The sequence below is a fragment of the Triturus cristatus genome, chromosome 3_1 (genome assembly GCF_964204655.1).
Source record: "Triturus cristatus chromosome 3_1, aTriCri1.1, whole genome shotgun sequence".
In the NCBI taxonomy this organism is placed as follows: Eukaryota; Metazoa; Chordata; class Amphibia; order Caudata; family Salamandridae; genus Triturus; species Triturus cristatus.
The window spans coordinates 43,296,263-43,316,835 of NC_140583.1; the positions used below are offsets into that span (position 1 = coordinate 43,296,263).

Below are 20,573 nucleotides of genomic sequence, written 5' to 3' on the forward strand. Positions count from 1 at the left end.
AATTAACTGTGTTCAACTGAGAGCAGAAACATTAATATAGAAGAATAGGACAGCTAACAGTGCTGAAGCCTAACAGCAGAGGTACAGCGCAGCTAACAGTGGAAGTACAGACTCACTAACAGCAGAGGTACAGCGCAGCTAGAAGTGGAAGTGCAGACTCACTAACAGCAGAGGAACAGTGCAGCTAGCAGTGGAAGTGCAGACTCACTAACAGCAGAGGTACAGTGCAGCTAGCAGTGGAAGTGCAGACTCACTAACAGCAGAGGTACAGTGCAGCTAGCAGTGGAAGTGCAGATTCACTAACAGCAGAGGTACAGCGCAGCTAACAGTGGAAGTACAGACTCACTAACAGCAGAGTTACAGCGCAGCTAGAAGTGGAAGTTCAGACTCACTAACAGCAGAGGTACAGCACAGCTAGAAGTGGAAGTGCAGACTCACTAACAGCAGAGGTACAGCGCAGCTAGCACTGGAAGTGCAGACTCACTAACAGCAGAGGTACAGCGCAGCTAGCAGTGGAAGTGCAGACTCACTAACAGCAGAGGTACAGCGCAGCTACCAGTGGAAGTGCAGACTCCCTAACAGCAGAGGTACAGCGCAGCTAACAGTGGAAGTACAGACTCACTAACAGCAGAGGTACAGCGCAGCCAGAAGTGGAAGTGCAGACTCACTAACAGCAGAGGTGCAGTGCAGCTAGCAGTGGAAGTGCAGACTCACTAACAGCAGAGGTGCAGTGCAGCTAGCAGTGAAAGTGCAGACTCACTAACAGCAGAGGTACAGTGCAGCTAGCAGTGGAAGTGCAGACTCACTAACAGCAGAGGTACAGCGCAGCTAGCAGTGGAAGTGCAGACTCACTAACAGCAGAGGTACAGCGCAGCTAACAGTGGAAGTGCAGACTCACGAACAGCAGAGGTACAGCGCAGCTAACAGTGGAAGTGCAGACTCACGAACAGCAGAGGTACAGGAGAACTAATAGTGGAAGTACAGAAATGCTATGAGTAGAAGTACAGGGCAGCTAACACTGGAAGTGCAGAAATGCTATGGGAAGAAGTACATGGCAGCTAAAAACAGAAATACAGAAATGCTGTGAGTAGAAGTACAGGACATCTAATGTTTGAAGTGCAGGATAGCTAACAGTAGAAGCGTAGACACACTAGCAGCAGAGGTAAAGGACAGCTAACACTGGAGGTACAGAAATGCTCTGAGTTGAAGTACATGGCAGCTAAAACTAGAAGTACAGAACTACGTTGAGTAGAAGTACAGGACATCTAATTATTGAAGTGCAGGATAGCTAACAATGTGGAAGTGCAGAATCACTAGCAGCAGAGGTAAAGGACAGAAATGCTTTGAGTAAAGTACAGGAGAGCTAATATTGGAAGTGCAGAAATGGTATGAGTAGAAGTATAGGACAACTAACAGTAGCAGTGCAGATATACTAGCAACAGAGGTACAGGGCAGCTAACAATGGAAGTGCAGAAATGCTTTGAGTAGGAGTACAGGACATCTAATGATTGAAGTGCAGGACAGCTAATAATAGGAGTGCAGACACACTAGCTGCAGACGTAACAGGACAGCTTACAATGGAAGGTCAGAAATGCTATGAGTAAAAGAACAGGACAGCTAACAGTTTAAGTGCAGAAAGGCTATGAGTAGACGTACAGGACAGCTAATGATAGAAGCGCAGAACAATTAACAGTGGAAGTGCAGACACACAAGCAGCTGAGGTAAAGAACTGCTAACAATGTAAGTGCAGAAATGCTAGGAGTAGAAGTACAGGGCAGTTAATGATTGAAGTTCAGGACAGCTAACACTTTAGTGAAGACTCAAGCAGCAGAGGTAAAAGACAGCTAACAATGGAAGTGCAGATACACTAGCAGCTGAGGTAAAGAACTGCTAACAGTGGAAGTGCAGAAATGCTATGAGTGAAAGTACAGGACAGCTAGCATTTGAAGTGCAAACACACTAGCAGCAGAGGTAAAGTATAGCTAACAATGGAAGTGCAGAAATGCTATGAGTAGAAGTACAGGGCAGTTAGCAATGGAAGTGCAGAATTGTTATGAGTAGAAGTAGAGGACAGCTAACATTGGACGTGCAGACGCACTAGCAGAAAGAGGTGCAGGCCAGCTAACAATGGAAGTGCAGAAATGCTAGAAGTAGAAGTACAGGACAGCTAACAGTGGAAGTGCAGTGTAATCTGTAGTGGAAGTGTGGAACAGCCAATGGTGTAAGTGCAGAAACGCTTGCAGTAGAAGTACAGATAAAGGTAAAAGTGTCCCACAATACTGAGGGGCCGATTCACAGAACTAACTTAAGACAAAATCCTAAACTTACTACTTTTGGTATTCACAGAAGTTAGGATTTTGTCTTAAGTTTGTCTTAAGACAAACTTAAGACAGACTTAAGACAGTCTTAAGACAGACTTAAGACAGTCTTAAGACAGACTTAAGACAGACTTAAGACAGACTTAAGACAGACTTAAGACAAAATCCTAACTTCTGTGAATACCAAAAGTAGTAAGTTTAGGATTTTGTCTTAAGTTAGTTCTGTGAATCGGCCCCAAGGGGGCCGATTCACAGAACTAACTTAAGACAAAATCCTAAGCTTACTACTTTTGGTATTCACAGAAGTTAGGATTTTGTCTTAAGTTTGTCTTAAGTCAAACTTAAGGCAGACTTAAGACAGACTTAAGACAGACTTAAGACAGACTTAAGACAGACTTAAGACAGACTTAAGACAGACTTAAGACAAACTTAAGACCGACTTCAGACAGACTTAAGACAAACTTAAGACAAAATTCTAACTTAAGTCTGTCTTAAGTCTGTCTTAAGTCAGTCTTAAGTCAGTCTTAAGTCTGTCTTAAGTCAGTCTTAAGCTTGTCTTAAGTCTGTCTTAAGTCTGTCTTAAGTTTGTCTTAAGACAAACTTAAGACAAAATCCTAACTTCTGTGAATACCAAAAGTAGTAAGTTTAGGATTTTGTCTTAAGTTAGTTCTGTGAATCGGGCCCGACTTTAAGGGAGGTTATGACACACGTGCTAGCAGGGGTGGCTCCTCCGCCATGGCAGAGGAGCGTCGCCCCACTGCTTTTCAGCAGTGGTAGTAGAAACATAAAATGATAACAACACTGTTTGCGTTATTATCATTTTATGCTTCGTGCTCATTGCTTTGTGGGTGGGCGGGGCTGCTCTGCCCTGGGAGCAAAGCAGGAGTGGTTTGCCCACTCCTAACTGCGCAATGGCTGTTTGGTCCGCCCTCTTGTGCCGCCCAAACCAGTCATGCACACTTTCCCCGTTCTCCATGCAGGCTGCATAACAGCCTGCATGGAGGTCATGCCCAGGCCCCCATTCCCTGGCTGAGCGTCCAACCAGGACGCTCAAAACCAATCACAACGCTGCATTGCAGCATTGTGATTGGTCAGGGGAGCCTGGCTGTGCTTCCTGAGGAGGAGAGCAGGAGCAGAGATGCGGGACCCGGCGCCGCGGCAATGTAAGTGTTCATTTTATTATTATATATGTATATATATATTTTTTACATTGCACGCTGTTTCCCGAATCGCCCCTCCCCGCGCACCTGTACTCGCCTCGCCACACGCAAATCATGTCGGCCGCCACTGCGTGCTAGTGGTCTCTCTGCAGCTGCTTCATCTGGCCTTGGTTGGTTAATGAGTTTCTTTCTGGAGATGCCTGATTCCAATGGTGCCCTCTCCTTTTTTCCAGATCTCTGCAGCACCCTGCTCTCCAGTGCCAATGGATCGCTGGCCTCTGCCAACCACCCGGAGAACTACGCCAACAATGCCAGCTGCCTGTGGCTAATTCGACTCCAAAGAAACCAGGTGACCGCAATGTCTGGGTATCCAAGATGCGCATGCCCAAGAGAAAAGGCGCTTCTGCTGCTGCCAGTAATGGTTGTGCACATCTGTGCACACGCATGTCCAGACCTGGGCCTCAAGCACTCTGCAAACCCTGCCCTTTGAACATTCTTGTTAACTTGGCTTAACTCCGGAGAAGGGGCATGTTTTTAAACATCGGTTGAGAACTGTCTTATTCTATTCAAATACTGAGTTGACGTTTAATAATCTTCAACGGGTGCAGATAACATTTCCTTGTAGACAGTGAATCAATTTGTGTGAGGGTCTAATGAATAATTTCGATTCCAGTTGTCTTCCACGCAGCCTGTTAGTTCTTTAAAAAGCACAAATGGAAACGCCAGAAGTAAACAGAGTGAAATTGTGGTTTGTCTTTTCCCCACTTGTCATTGGTGGCATTTCCAGTCTGATTCAGTGTTGACACTGAAAAGGAAACTCTAAGAGAGTCCACAACATCACTTATCACTCACCATGATGGCAATAATACACAGTCCAATAGCAAACGTTTTTTGTGTGAAAAAATATAGCCCTGATACTCCCGAGGTCCATTTGCGTTCATTGTAAGCAAACGTGAGTGTCCAAGAAGCCTGATCTGAATCCAGTCGCCCTCTAGAGAGCTTGGACTAGGCATCGCGCAATAATCACACGCCACGCTGTTACTTGAAGCGTAAAAAGCCATTTTATTAGGACAAGGTTGTTAACAAATTACAGTAACCAAACATTAATAACTATAACATTTCCCATCAGCAACCCCTTCATTCACTCTATCCATCCTCAACCCTCACACCTGTTGCTCTCATCCTGTTTCACTCTGCGACCTCCTCCATCTCTCCATTCTCGTCTTCAATTATCTTTCAACATCCTCCCTTGGATCTCCTGCCGGCGCTCTCTTGCATCCTGCACCCCCCCTCATTTACCCGTCCCCCCCACCCCCGAGGGGTGGATGTGCCCGTCTGTGACTGCCCACCCCTCCAAAGAACTGCCAACCTGGAATCCCCTCCTAGGGCAGTTACCTGCCCCCCCTTCTCCTGTGCACCTTTCGCTTCACTCCTTGTCTTCCTTGCGGTACCAAATAGATTTGTTCCACAACCTACTGATTGAGTCTCGCATCTCCATCATATAATAGGCATCACTAAGCTGCAAAAGGTGCACTCCATCATCCTTGAACAACAATGGTTCCTCTAACTTTAGGCCAACACGAGCAATCACCTCAATGTCTTTGGCTTGGCAGAAAACCCTGATGGCCCTATTCAACTTTCTACTGGCTTTTTCAACGGATGCATGTTTTACCGCCCCTTTCCACACTTTACGTGGTACAAATTCTGTCCAGACTAGGCATGTCCTCGCCAGATTACATTTTATCACTTCCAAATCCCTCTGCATGTGCTGCAAAATTGCCTATGATATGAAGTCATTTTCGCCCAAATGTAGGACCAATATGGCAGGACAGCCTCTTTGTGACACCATCTTTGTCAGCCACAGCAATAAAACCCCCAAACGCATTCCTCCTTTACCCCACCAATGCACCTCATGACGGCTCCTCTTCAGACCCAGGTTACACCCGTAGACCTGCCGATCTGCGTATCTGGCAGCCCAATGTACAAAAGAGTGTCCTACGATCCAGCTAACTGTCTTGGTTCCTGGACGGGGACATAAGCTGCAACAAGAGAAAATATTTTAGTGCCCAAATAGTATTTCCCCTTTTTCTCCTACATCTGCCCCTCCCCCCCCCAAGCCCCTTTTTCTACTTGTGCAAATATCTCTAGCAGCTCCATCTCCCAATCTGGTGCATTCTGTCCCAGGACCAACCTAAATGCACCACCGCCGTAGCTGCTCCAATGCGGAAAGAATGAGTGTCATATCTAGCTGAGTCCCTTCCCAAGTGTCCTAAAGTCATGCGCAACACAGCCAACAACTGAAACACCGTCAGCCTGTTCCCTGACACATGACAAAAGATTCCTCTTGACGGCTTTCCTGCCCTTGCTAGGAAATCCGCAATTCTTGCACCGGGCACACACCACTTTATCAGCTCTCATTCAACCAGACCCATCCACACCTTCCAGCCTGATCCATTCTGGAATGACCCAGCCAGATCACCTGTCGACCTCCACCCAATCTCACCTCATCATACATTCTTCTTACCTGCTACCCTGTACCCAATAATTCCAAAACCCTAAAAGCCCCCAAAACATCCATACCATGCATAAACGAAATGCTGATACCTCATATTGTCATAACAACAACTGGGCAACGCTCCTAGCAAACCTTCCAACAATTCAAACGTTATTGCCTCTCTCGGAGCTCCCACCCCCCCTCCCTCCGATCGTGTCCCCAACCTTCCAGCATCCTACTCAGAATCTCGTCCTTAGCCGGATCAAAACCTAGGTACACTTTGCTGTAGAAAGAGATCCCTGACAATTTTCCTGCTACTGTCGTTTGCGACAAACTCTTATCTATACAACTTAAAACAAAACTCATCACTTCCTGCTCCGTGTCCTGTCTTGATATGTTCCATCATCTATGGCCCGTCCCATGAAAGCTCCAAATTCAGCCCATGCCAGCCTGTAACTTCGCTGTGTAGATTCCGCCAGAAATTTTTCGACCACGCAATCACTCTCTCTCCCCCCAGGCCCAGTTGCCGTCCGGCAGGTCTGTCTTGCATGCATCCGCTCCAGGTGCCAGTCGTCGGAATCACCGCCACTGCGAACGAGACAAGGCATCTGCAATGTCAGTACTTGCCCCCAGAACCTGTTTTGCCCGAAAAACTACATTAAATCTCAAGCATTTTAACATGAAACTCAGCAACATCTGCAAGACCCTCAAGACTCTTGCTTTCTGCATGTACACTAGGTCCACTACTGTCATGTTGTCCACATGGAACAAAACCGACCTATTCTGAAATTATGGACCTCACACTGCCAGCGCCACCAACAATTAAAAAAACTCCAAGAAAGCCATGCCTCAACAAATGGCCCGGCCATTGTTCCGCCCACTATCGAACATCCCAAAATAAACCAAAGCCAGAGGTCCCTGCTGCATCAGAAAGAATTTGAACCGGCCAGATTGTCCTGTTTTCTATAAAGTCCAAGGACACTCCACTGAATTCTGTTAAAAAGGTCTGCCAGACCCTCAAATCCGCACTGACTCCCATCGAAATCTTAACCCTGTGGTGTGGTAGCACTGCCCCAGACATGGCCATGCCGAGGCGTCGGCAGAATGTTCTCCCGGCTCTCACCACCTGGCAAGCAAAAGTCAGGAAACCCATCAGTTGTTGAACCGTTCTCAGATCAATCTTCTTCTCACCTACCACCCATAGCAGAAAAACCTGTATGTCTGTCACTTTCTCGCTGGGTAGCCTTGCCATCCACTGGACAGAGTCCAATTCGACGCCCAGAAACATCAGTCTAAAGCTGGGCCCAGCTGATTTTTCCGGCGATAGGGGAACCCCAAAGCGCTGTGCCAAATCCTGGAAATGCTGTAGCACCCTCTCACAATCTCCTGAAAAGAAAGTCTTCCGGGTAATGTGACACTTCCTGGTGACCCCCACTCTTCGTGAAAACCTACTATAGGGAAGTGCTGAACATCTTGCAAAGTGTACAAGGAATCGCACAGCCCATTGGCAGGACCTTGTCTACAAAGATGGCCCCTTCAAACTACATTCCTAACAAAGAGAAATCCGCAGCGTGTATAGGCAGTAAGCGAAAGGTTGATTTCACATCACATTTTGCCATTTCCTGTCCCTTCCCACACGACCTCACTAGGCGGATCGCATCATCTACTGAAGCATACAGCACCCTCGAGTCCTCCTCTGCAATGAAGTCATTGACTGACCTCCCTTTGGGCCACGATAAATGTTGTATCATCCTGTATTCCCCTGGTTCTTTCTTCGGTACCACCCTTAGAGGTGATATATTCTGGTCATCTACTGGTCAGCTTTCAAATGGGCCCGCTATCCTTCCTTCTTCAACTTCCTTTCTCAGGTTTGCTGCTACTACTTCTGGCAACTCTCCGGCTGATTTCAAATTTTCTGCCCACCTCCTTTCTCTGGGAACTTGGCACCCCACCCAAAAACCTACAATAAACCTCCATTGAATCCTCAACGCAGCCTCTTTGTCCGAGTAGATAGAGAGCCACAGACCCATGGCCTTGAGCCTAACTGGGGTAGGAGGCCTTTGGCCCAGACTGCCCCCTGCCCTTAGTGGCCCTTCATTGCTCGGCTGGGGTGGACATTGTGAAGCAGTGCGTGAGCGGGTGTCAACTCCCACATTTGGAGCACTCATGCTTAAACTTGCACAGGTGTCTTGAACAGAAATCCTTGTTGAAATTCCAACAGGCTCTCGTGGTGTTTCGCCCTTGCTTCAGTGCCGGACCTGCACTTCCTGCGCTAAAAGTGGCCCCTCCTGCCCGTGCCTGGGTGGGACGCGCTGAAAAGGACCGATAGGTCACTGGTAGGCTGCTAGCCGTATGGGTAGATGCCGATGACTGGGTGGATGACATCCATTGCATCCATAGTTCTTGGTCTACCTCCCCCATGGCTTGTCAGGATAATGCTTACTCTGGCCCTAAACTGCTCATCATAACTCAACCAAGCAAACCCCCCGAAATGCATCTGGGCTTCTCGACTGATATTCTTGTATTTTAATATTGCTATCACCCTGTCCATGTGTTTTTCGCAGTAAATACTGGCATATATGAGAAAGGCTGATGTCCAGTTCTCCATGTTGATGGGAACCCTGGGCCTCCTCGTTAATTCCCATTCTTTTTCTTTTGACCCCTCTTTTGCCTGGATCTCCCAATGGAGCAGCTTTAATACATCGATGTGTTGGTGTTTCCATATCCTATTTCTTGTTTTGTCGGAGAGATGTGACCCCAAAGGCATTCCCTGGCCCATGTAGGGCAGCTTCTTGTGGTGTTTGTCTTCCCCCTTTTCTTCTTTCCCTTCACTCCCTTCAACCTTGTCTGTCTGGACACTCACGCCAACTAACTGCTTCACCCCTGTGGTCTTCGCAACTGCTGCGGGCGCCACAGCTGCAGCTGCACGAACCCCCGTGTCTCTCACAGACCCGTCCCCCACACCCACCGACCGGCAGGCTTTTTTTCCTCCCTGCCTTTGGCCCCCCATCCCAAACGGTCCACCAGTCGCCATCACCTGATAGACTCGCTTGGGCCTCTTTGTCCTTTCCCTTGTTGCTGGTCTTCTTCTGGCTGGCTGCCTTCATCTTGCCCTTGGCCGCACTTGCCTCCTACAAAACACCAACCTTTCTGGTTGCCTTCTGCGGTGCCCCAGTGACCCCTTCAGTCAAATCATCATCATCTTGCACTTTGCCCTCTTCCAACTCGTCACTCTCAACACCATAATCTAGCAGCAACTCCGTCTCATCCTCTGCAGGCGCACACATCACTTCAAATGCAAAAAAAAAACAGTTGATGGATAGAATGCAGAACAATGTCATAAATTCACCCCAGTACAGAGACCTGGGCCTAAATCCATCGTTTTTTTGCTCACCATGCAGCTCCAGTTTGAACCCAGCCATATGCAAATCAGTCTTGACCCTGTGCCTTATGGGTACAGTCCAACCCCAACTGCCAAGCCAGGTCCTCCCTGGACTGGAAACAAGCATCTTATGACTGGTTTCGGGGTTTCACCCCTCTTCAGCCAGGATAGCTTGATTCCAGTGGCATGGAGAGCACGGGACCCACGTCTGGGCATACCCTTCCCACTCGGGGTGACAAATGCAAAAACAACAGTTGATGGACAGAATGCAGAACAATGTCATACATTCACCCCAGTACAGAGATCTGGACCTAAATCCATCGTTTTTTTGCTCACCATGCCGTTCCAGTTTGAACCCAGCCATATGCAAATCTGTCTTGACCCTGTGCCTCATGGGTACAGTCCAGCCCGAACTGCCAAGCCAGGTCCTCCCTGGACTGGAAACAGGCATCCTAGGACCGGTTTCGGGGTTTCACCCCTCTTCAGCCAGGATAGCTTGATTCCAGTGGCATGGAGAGCTCGGGACCCACGTCTGGGCATACTCTTCCCACTCGGGGTGACAAATGCAAAAGCAACAGTTGATGGACAGAATGCAGAACAATGTTATACATTCACCCCAGTACAGAGATCTGGGCCTAAATCCATCGTTTTTTTGCTCACCATGCCGTTACAGTTTGAACCCAGCCATATGCAAATCAGTCTTGACCCTGTGCCTCACATCACTTCATGCACCGCTCTCTCCTGTCCTTTCCCACTCTTAGAAAACACACCACTGCGTTCTTCTAAATTTGCCGCTGGTGCCCGATCCCTCGATGGAGGGTAGGCTGCTGCAGACCCCTCTGCTACTTCTTGCCAGTGTCTTGAAGCCGTTTTGCACGCCACTGGCACCACCCCACTTCTACCGGCCTCTGCTGACGGTTTGTGTCCCCCCCAGGCTGCTCCAACCTAAGGGGTCCCCAGCACCACCAGGTCTCACCGCCATCCCGGCTGTCCCTAGCCCACTCCCTGGTTGAGGAGTCTCCCTGACCCACACCCACTCGCCCTGAGCCCCCCCTTCACTAGTGTCTTGTTCTGCAAGTGCTTCCTCTTCCCCTGTTGGTGTAGGTGGCTGACTGCCCCAGGAGTCAAAACCCCTGCCCTCCCTAGCTGCACACATGGCACCCCACTTCTCTTCAGTCTCTTGTATGAACTGCCGCTGTTTGAGGAGCTTGGCCTCCAAATCTAGCCCTGTCCATCTGGGGAGGATGGGCCGGAGGCTATCACCCCGCATGGGCCCTTCTCCCACTCCCTGTCTGGTACTGTGGGTGCCTGCTGTATTCCCTGCCCATTGTGACTTCTTAACTGTGGGCTGGGAAACCCCACTCCCTTCAGTATGTTGTCTGTTCCCAGGGAGAGGCCTCCACATGAGGTCTATAGGGGCTTCCTCTCCCTGGGAAACCTCCTTGTCCTGGCTCCTGCCTGCTCCAGCGTCAGCTGGGCCGGTTCATTGACCCCCAGCCCCTCCTTTGTGCATAATTTCCTTGGGCCTGCAAACGGCTCCAGCGTGCTGCTGGGCCGGATCCCTGCTTCCCGCCCCTCTTCCTGAACGACTGTTAAAACGGGCCTTGTCCCGGCCTCAGCATTGTGCTTGGCCGGGTCCCCATCCGATGGGCCCGCCACCTGCCTCACCTTCTGCACGACGGGCGTGTCCTCTGGTAGCCGCACGGCAGGCTCTGATGCCGGCCCCCATGCTTTGCCTGTTGCATGGGCTGGCCCCGCACCTTGCCTCCCGCAGCTTTCTTCAATGGTGGCAGCTCCTCTTGACAAGCCGCCACCGCAGCTGCCACGCCTGCCGATGCGGACCGTGGGGGTCGGAACATGCCGACCCACGCTTGGTTCAGGACTCCAGGCTGCAGCAGGTCCTCGCGGCCTGCTTGTACCAGGACTCACAGTGCGGCTCGCACTGCTTCAAAGTCAGGCTCCGCCATGACCGCTTCGCTTCTTGAGGTAAGGACCTCCTTTATCCAACTTCTACTAATGCCCCGCATCAGCCGACCAGCAGGCCTCCCACTTAACCCCACCTACCCTGTCCTTAACTACTAAATTCTCCCACTAAATTTTTCAACCCTCCCTGGTGGTGCCAGGTTCAGAAAGAGGAAGAGCGTCAGTGTGTCTTGTTTTCGCCTGTCATATTCCATCTGACAGCGGTGAGTTTTTGGATACCGAGGCGATAGCTTCATTACTCCACATTCATTTTGAGTTTTTTTAGTCGCTGTTTCGGTTGTCTTATTGATGTGTGACGCTTTGTCACAGTTGAGGTTGGATCACAAGGTCAGCGCTGTGAAAGGCCGCAGGTTGCGGTCAATATGGTTTGCGGAAGTGTCAGCAAGTTTAGTCGCAGAGTCTTGTATTCGTCTGCCAAATGTCTTCTGGCGGTGATGAGCTTTTGATGGCTGCGGCGGCGGTTGCCTTCTGACAGTGATGAATTTTGGGTACCTGCCGGGGCGATTTGCCCTCAGGCAGTGATGGGTTTTTGGATGCTGTGTTGCTGTTTCAGTTTCACAAGTTTAGCGCTTCGATGGGCCTCGGGTAGCGGTCAAATGGGTTTGTAGAAATGTCTGCAAGTTTCCTGATCAGTGGGTTGTCTTTTTGATCCAGTCCTTTGTAGAATGTCCTGTTGAGTTTGCGGAGATGGTCGTCCAACATCTCAACGCCTAGGTCTCTGTGGAGGTCTGCTGTTCTTGTGAAGAGTGGAGCACCTGCTGCAATCCGTAAGGCCCTGCTCTGAAGTCTCTGCAGGTCTTTCCGAAGCTGCAGGCGGCAGCCACTCCAAACTGGTGCAGCGTACGTCATGGTTGGCCGAATTATTGCGGTGATTACTCGCACCTTGCTCTGCAAGTGCATCGACTTGGTCTTCAGGAGTGGGTATAGTGCACACAGTTTTGTTGCTGCTTTCTGGCAGGTCTTCTCTATGTGGTTTCTCCTTGTGAGTTTAGAGTCCAGAGTCACCCCCAGGTAGGAGCTGCTGTTTTCCCATTTGATCTCATCCTCATTGAGGAGGATCGCTGGGTATTTTCTGTTCAGCTTCCTGGTGAATAGTGTTGCTGTGGTTTTGCTAGTGTTCAGGGTGATCTGCCAGTCGCTGTACCATTCGGAGAGTCTGCTGAGTGATGCCTCAAGGTTCTTAGCCACTTCCTGTTCGCTGAAGGATTGGGAGATGACTGCAGCATCATCGGCGTAAAGAGCCAGATCTGTCTTCTTTAGGTCCGTGGGGATGTCGTTTGTGAATATGTTAAAGAGGAATGGTCCTAGGATTGATCCCTGGGGCACTCCAGCAAGGATTGGGCGTGGCGTTGAGCATTCGTCTCGTACCGCCACGTGAAAGGTCCGTTTTGACAGGTAGCTAGACAGCAGTTTAATCAGATAGCTTGGAAACTTGAGCTTGATAAGTTTGCAAAGCAGTCCCTCATGCCATACTCGGTCGAATGCTTTGGCTACATCCAGAAAAACTACTCCAGTGGACTTGTTGATGTTGAATCCATGGCTGATGATGTCCACAACTCTGAGGAGTTGGTGATTTGTCGAGTGGTCTTTCCGGAACCCAAACTGTTCTTTGGCGAGGAGGTTTTCGCTTGTCACAAAGTCCACAAGGCGGGCAAGGATAACTTTTTCGAAGAGCTTTGATAGGCCAGATAGCAGACTTATAGGGCAGTAATTTGCAGGATCTCGTAGTGGTTTCCCAGCCTTGGGGAATACGATGACTCTTGCTTCTTTCCAGGCATTAGGGAAATACTGGTGCTGCATGCAGGCGTTGAATATCTCAGCAAGGTGATCCACTGCAGCGTCTGGGAGCATCTTGATGGCTTGGTTGACTATTCTGTCCTTTCCTGGTGCCTTGCTGTTTTTTAGTGTCTTTACCAGGGCCGATAACTCGCCTGTGGAGCATTCCTCAATGTTTGCAGCTTCGGTTTCTGGTGTGTGCTCCCGGTGGTGCTTAGCGACCTCTTGCTCAACTTCTGCTGCCAGTTTGCTAGCCTGGTTAGGCCTGAAGGATGCCTCCAACGTGTCAGCAAAGACCTCAGCCTTGTCCCTGTTGCTGCATGCCAGGTGAGTCTTCCCTTGTATCGGTGGGTTTGGTTCCTTCTTCCCAGTCAAGCGTCGGGTCATTTTCCAGAGAGAGTTGTCCTAGTCTTTTAAGTTAGCCGTAGCTGCTTCCCACTTTTCACCTCTATGCTGGCTTATTTGCATCTTCAGCTGTCTTGTCAGCTCGTTGTATTTCTTCAGCAGGTCGGGGGTGCGATTCCTTTGCCACTCTCTCCGGGCTCTGTTTTTGTCAGCAATCGACTGCTTGATGCCCTTCGGGAGGTCGTAGATAGAGCAGCGTTGGAGTTTCTGCTCGGGAACGCTGTGATCGATGGCAGTGTGGACTGCAGCTGTGAAGTGGTGAACCGCCTGGTCAATGTCTTCAATGCAGCGTAGGGGGCCAGGGGCCAGTGTCTCCTCCAGGCTTCTCTTGTATAGGCTCCAGTCTGCCTTCTTGTAGTTGTGTCTGGTGCCCTGTTGCTGGTCTTCAAGCACGTCGCCAACTGTGATCAACACTGGGTTGAAAGAGGAAGAGCCCTCCTCCACTGCACCTTTATATCCCGCCCTAAATCCCTCCCATTGTCCAACCCCTTGACCCCCTCCCCAGCTTGTCCTTCTGCCTCTGCGCGAAGCACCGCGGGGGAAGCCTGGTCTGCAACCCTACTTCCCCGAGGGCCGACAGTGTTACTAAGCTTTTAGCCCAAGACAGTTGTAACAGCTCATAACAAATATTGTGAAAACATAGATTTGTTATTGCATTGTTTTCACCTTTATTCATGTTCAGAAGTCTCGTTTAAGTACTTCCTTGAGGCACGGTGCTGATGTAAGAGAGATTGTCATCATACAAAGCACTCCAAGGCCTTCTCGACATGGCTCAGCAGCACAGCTCTCTCTGAACTTCTTGGGGTGCAGTCCTGACCATTTGGGGAGAGACAAGCATGGACTCTTCCTCCGGCTTGGTCATTACGCAGTAGCTTTAGCAACACACTAGTGGACTACTGGATGTGCAGGAGTGGGTCACTCATAGCAAGGAACATATCATTCATGTGATGGACATAAAGAACATAAAGGTAAGATTGAGAACCAAAAAATAGGATATAGTATGACAGCAGTAGACATATAATACCATTCCAAAAACATAACATTAAAAGAACATTTAAATAACACATTACAAACAATCTTTAAATACCGGCGCACAAATGGGCTATGGCAATAAAAGACAGGAGAAAGCAGAGAAAATATAGGAAGGGGAAAACGAAAAAGAAAAAGGCACAAAATCAGTCTTAGTTTTTGGAGCATAGGAAATGAATATAGTCATATTTCTAAAAAGACATAAGATACTATCTTCATGGTTTGCTAATATTGATTAGGTGGTACCATAATGGTAGATCACATATGATTTTCCAGAACTCAGTTATACATAAATAAATAACCAGGAGGAAAACGACAAACAGCTTTTAGGCCAAAACATGAGGAACAAAAAAGATAGTAAATACATAGATCACCCGGAAAATAGAGAAAATTAAATTTAACCCCTTCGCTGCCAGTCCATCCCCCCTCGCCCTTGCCATGCCTTTTTGGGGGTATTTGGGGTAGTTCTCACTTAGGCCCCCATAACCTTTTGCCCACATAAGGTATTTATGCCAAATTTGCGACCTTTTCTTCCAACATCTTGAGGATTCTAAAGGTACCTAGGTTTTGGGGATTCCCCTGGAGGGAACCGAGCAATTAGGCAAAACAAAGCAAACAATCGTTTTTTGGGGGGGAAATGTGAAAAAAGTTCTTCAGAAGGCAGCATCAGCTTTTTTCCCTGCAAATGACATCAACAAACGGTTAGTGGTGTTAAAATAACCATATTCCCAGCTTTCAGGAACAGGCAGCCTTTTGTGAGAAAACCAAAATTTTCTACACAGTTTTGGCATTTTACTGGGTCATTGCCTATTTTTCCTATTTTTTGTGCTTTCAACCTCCTTCCAGTTAGTGGTAGAAATGGGTGTGAAACTAATAATGGATCTCAGACAGCTATTCATTTCTGAAAAGAAGTCAAAATTCTGAATTGAGCAAGGGGTCATTTGTGGAGATCCTTCAAGGTTTTAATAAGAAAGTAACAGTTGAAATAAAAAATATTGAAATTGAGTTAGCTGGATTTATGTCCATGGGACTCTTCTGCTTGTGGGGAAATATCGGGCTTGTAGGTTCACAAAGAACCCGAGGTACCCAGAGCCAATAATTGAGCTGCACCTTGCAATGGTTTTTCATTGAGAAGCGGGTATATAAAAATTAATTTAGTAATATATAATGAGTGAAAAATAGGTATCAAGGAAACATATGTATTTTCGATATGGGAACAAGATATAGAATGTAGAAGCAGTTGTTATTTGCACATCTCTGAATATGTGGCTAGCCATACTAGCATTTGAATTAGGGTGCATTTTTCAAAATGTCTTCTTTTTTACACACTGTCTTACATTTGGAAGGGAGAAATGCATAGAAAGACAAGTGGTAATAACACTTGTTCTACTATCCTATGTTTCGCAAAGTCTCCTGATAAAGAGGGTAGCTCACTTGTGTGGGAACGCCTAGTGTCCGTGACAGGAAACAGGTCAAAAACGCAACATGGACCCCTCACATTTCTACTGAAAACTGACCCTTTTTTGTAATGTGTCTAGCTGTGGATTTTGAGCCTTAGCTCAGCCGGCACCTAGAGAAACCTAGAAATCCTGTAAATGTTTTTAAACCAGACACCCAGGGAAATCCAGGATGGGGTGACTTTTGTGGCTCTCACCAAGTTCTGTGACCCAGAATCCCTTACAAACCTCAAACTTTGTACAAAAAAACCCATTTTGCTCACATTTCTATGATGGAAAGTTCTGGAATCTGCGAGGAGCCACAAACTTCCACCGACTCAGCATTCCACCAAATCTCCCAATAAAAATGGTACATTTTTGGCGTGGTTAGGTCAAGTGACTGCAACTGGAAATGGCCCAAAACGCAATGTGGACACATCACATTTTTCCACAGAAAACTGACCCTTTTTTGCAATATGCCTAGCTGTGGATTTTGGGCCCTAGCTCAGTCGGCACCTAGTGAAACCTAGCAAACCTGTACATTTTTTAAAACTAGACACCCAGGGGAACCCAGGATGGGGTGACTTGTGTGGCTGTCACCTGGTTCAGTTGACCAGAATCCCTTGTAAACCTCAAACTTTGTTAAAAAAAGGTAATTTTCCTCATTTTTCTGTGATGGAAACTTCTGGAATCTGCATAGAGCACAAAGGTCCACTCCCAAGTCTCCCAATAAAAACAGTACCTCACTTGTGTGGGTAGGCCTAGTGCCCGTGACAAAAAATAGCCCAAAACTTACTGTGAAGACATGAAAATTATGGATTACAAAAAAGACCTGGTCTTGCGAGGTAGTCAACTGCGTTTTTTGGTCTCGGGCCATGTAGGGAAACCCAACAAACCCGGACATTTCTGAAAACTAGACAGCAATCACATTTTCCTCACATTTCTGTGTGGGAAAGTTGTGGGATCACCGAACCGAGATAAATTTCCTACCACCCAGCATTTCCCCAGGTCTCCCAATATAAACGGTACCACGGCTACACATGGCCACAGGGGAGCGACCCTTGCCTAAGGGGTCGCTCCCCCAACAACACTAAGAAACATCCCTGGTGGTCCAGTATATGGATTCTTTCTCCACAATCGTGGGCCTCACCCAAGATCGTGGAGCAGGAATCCATTCAAAACAGGCACAGTTTCCTTTCCCCCTGTGTCTGTTTTTCCCAGAGAAGGCCCTCCCACCCCCAAGAAAAGGACCTACCTCAATCACATCCTTTCACTGGCACGCTGGGAGCAAATGGCTTCCAGTGTGTCCCCGGCAGCCCATAATTACGCTGGCGGGCCATGAGCCCGCTGACGTAATCAGCTTGCTAGGGGGTTTGAGGTGGCAGCAGAAGCGCTTCCACTGCCTTCCCCAGTGGGGGCATGCAGGTGGTGGCCAACGGAGGGAGCGCAGCGCTTCCCCCATGGGCCAGTGCAAGCAGTTACATCATGTGCACACAAGGGGTTAAACAATTCCAGAATGTATTACATTTATGTTTTTGTAATGTTATTATATGTCTACAGCTGGCATACTATATCCTATTGTTTGGTAATCAATGCTACCTTCATGTTCTTTATGTCCATCACATGAATCATATGTTTTTGTGCACTTAGTACATATTTTTCAACATTGACAAACCCCTAGGCATGCCAGCCAAACAGACGAAACACGTGTTGGCTGTATTTTTCTCATTAGGCTCAAATCCTGATGATCACAATAAATGCATTGAAACACTCGAAGAATATTTGGACACTTATTATTGAAATCAATTACTAGTTTCAGGCACAGCCTGTCTTTCTCAAATTATCTCGTGGATTACTTGGTTGAAATTAGGTACATATCCACCTAATAGTCTGTCCAACCTTGGATCACTTAAAAAGGGCCCTGCCTCGTTTACGTAAAACCCCCTGAGCTTCACCGCTACTACAATGAAACTGCACTCACATCAAGGGTATTGGATGCCATGTGCACTTAGCATCACAAGAAATTGCAGTGGATTTGAGAATCTGTAAGAAGAGAGCAGCAGTCACATAGGAAAGGGGGGCAGCTTCCTCTGTCTACCACTGACCTTTTGGGGCACCCTATAATGTTACAGCCTTCAGGGGGTATACCAGCCTTGGAACTTTAGCTCTCGTGTACACAAAGAACATATGCCCATGTAGGTTCAATTATGACCTCCCCATTCCAGAAATGAGCCTAGAGCCCAGCTACATGAACCACCACCTGAATTTCCACCAACCTCCCAGGAACATCCGCTCTGCTCACCTCGCCCTTGCAAAGATACCACGCATCTGCTGTTGCTGCATCGGAGGATTCTTGTAGGAAAGTAGGATCTGCTTTCATGGTTACCCCCACTTTTTGCTTGTGTCAGTATATTTTCTTGACTGTGATGATTCCATGCACTGGGGGAGGGGGCTCCTCTGGGAAGTCTCCTGTGCTCTCTGTAACAGCCTTTCAGGGTCTGCCAGCAAACTAGTGCTGCTTCCGACCCCATATACAATTCTGCCCTCCTGCTGCTGAGCTTGAGCAGAGAAAGATAGGATGATAGGTTTCCTGTCAAAGAGAGGTGCGACCACCTGCCAGAGAAGACTTAGTGTATTGGGATGGGGTTGGGGCATTTGCCAGTGCCACCAGACTGCTTTGAAGGGCACATTTGGGGCCCTCCTTGCATGCTCCAGTTTGAGCCAGTTCAGGCAGCCCTTGGCTCCTGCTCTGGCACTAAACTGGACACAGGACATGGGAGTATCCTCCCCTCTGTCCAGCCCCTCCTCTGGGAGGGACCCATGAGTCACCTTAACCCCCATCCTAAGGTATATAACGTCTTACCTATGGGTGGGTATTCAGATTCGTCACGCGACAAGACTCAAACCTGAAATCACCTCACTCTTCGACCGTCTGGACACTTGGACTTCGCTGGACTTCGCCTGGAACTGAAACTGCATCAAAGAATACTCCTTCTGCTCCTGGTCTCGCTGTTCTGCAAGTCTACTTTGTCATCTGTGCTTCTTCCATGCTCTTTAACAGACCTGTCACCTCCGAGTGGCATAGACTCTGTTCCCTCTGCTTGCAGGTTCTTCACTTGAAGAATCCAACCTTAGATTCCACTGGACTCTTGCAGAGAGTTCACCAGCAGCATCTTCCTGAAGTCTTCCCTTGTGGTCTACTGTGGTTTCTGACGTCACTTTGCACCTATTCACCCGGCTTCCCTGGTGTGGATATCCTGGTTCCTGGGGTATTCACAAGTGGGGTGACTCTCAAACCTTCTGTATTCCACTGGGTTTCTTCAGGGCTCACTGGGAAGGGTCCTTATTCTCCAAAACTGCAACCACAACATTCCCATTGACTTCAATTGGACACGCGGCTGTGTTTCCACTCTGCACACATCCTCTGTGGGGTGCCGAGGTACTTACCATGGGTGGTTCCTTGTGTCCCCAGCTCCTCTGAGTCTCCTGGTCCAAGTCCTGACTTTAGTCACAGTTCCCATTCCACTTTTTTAGTATATGGTTTAATCTCCTCCTGGAGGCCACTGTATTTTGTGCTATGTACCTTAGTTTCAATTTGTTGCAAAGTCATCCTGTGCTCTTGGCACCCCCAACTTTTAGGTGACTGGTACTGGTGGTAACTTACTCTGACTGACCCTGGGCTGTGCCTAACTAGGCCCAGGACCAGTGCTATGCTGAAAGAGACACTTAGAATACAGTGAAAACACCTACATACATTAGGTTACACTATGGGTTAGGGCACTCCTGTGATTGGCATAACCTCCCATAATATTTAATAGGGCAGGGGGATTGAAACCACCTTTAAGTCCCTAGTATAGAATAGGGCATGGTAGTTTAGAGGCCAGCAGCACTTTTTTGCACTTGCATGCGTGCACTGCTGGAGCCTGAGGTCAGTTTAAAAGGAGCCCTGTGTTGCAGGACTGCTTTTAAAATGCAAAGTGTGCCCGTACTCGACTTTGGTATTTGGGGCACTTAACAATTAATAAACTACAATGTTTGGGCCTATTAGGTACCCCAGGGTCTCCCCCTAGGTGTCCTACGAGTGGGGGGTCAGGTATTTATAAGGAGGACTCCTATAAAATGTGTTTTATATGCCTTGGGTTAAGTGAAATTGTACAATTCACTCCCCCCATTGTGATAAAGTGCTTCACAAAATCGACTTTTCTGCTAGGAGCACTGTGGAGTAAGGATATGCAATATGTTTACATATTCAGAACCCCTAAAGTCTCCCCTTGGTGTTTCAGAGGTGGGGGACTTGTAGATATAAGCAGGGTTCTATTAAAATGTGTTTTTATGAGCCCTGGCAATGAAAAAATGGGCAACGTCATTTTTAGGTCGAGCATTCGAGACCTCTTGTATATACTTATATATGTATGTACTTTGTGGGCTTTGTAGATCAGCCCTAGGACTTGTCTGCTTCCCCTTAGGGACTTTTTTTCTGTTCAACTGCCTCGATTTAACTGTCTTGACAGAAAACTACCAGTAGAGGTCAGTAAAATACCAGAATTGCTTTCTGCTGAGGTACTTTATTTTTTTAATTGTTTCTGGCAA

At 48.0% G+C, this 20,573-nt stretch overlaps 1 protein-coding gene across 3 annotated transcripts in view; it reads left to right on the top strand.

Annotated features, from left to right (window-relative positions):
* Nucleotides 1-20,573, top strand: part of LOC146859658 (astacin-like metalloendopeptidase) — a 450,020-nt gene that overhangs the window by 298,676 nt on the left and 130,771 nt on the right. For all 3 annotated transcript variants that reach the window (XM_085646718.1, XM_085646720.1, XM_085646719.1), the window contains one exon: nucleotides 3,712-3,827. In XM_085646718.1, coding sequence (XP_085502844.1) covers nucleotides 3,712-3,827 — 116 coding nt within the window. The remainder of the gene's footprint in view (nucleotides 1-3,711; nucleotides 3,828-20,573) is intronic.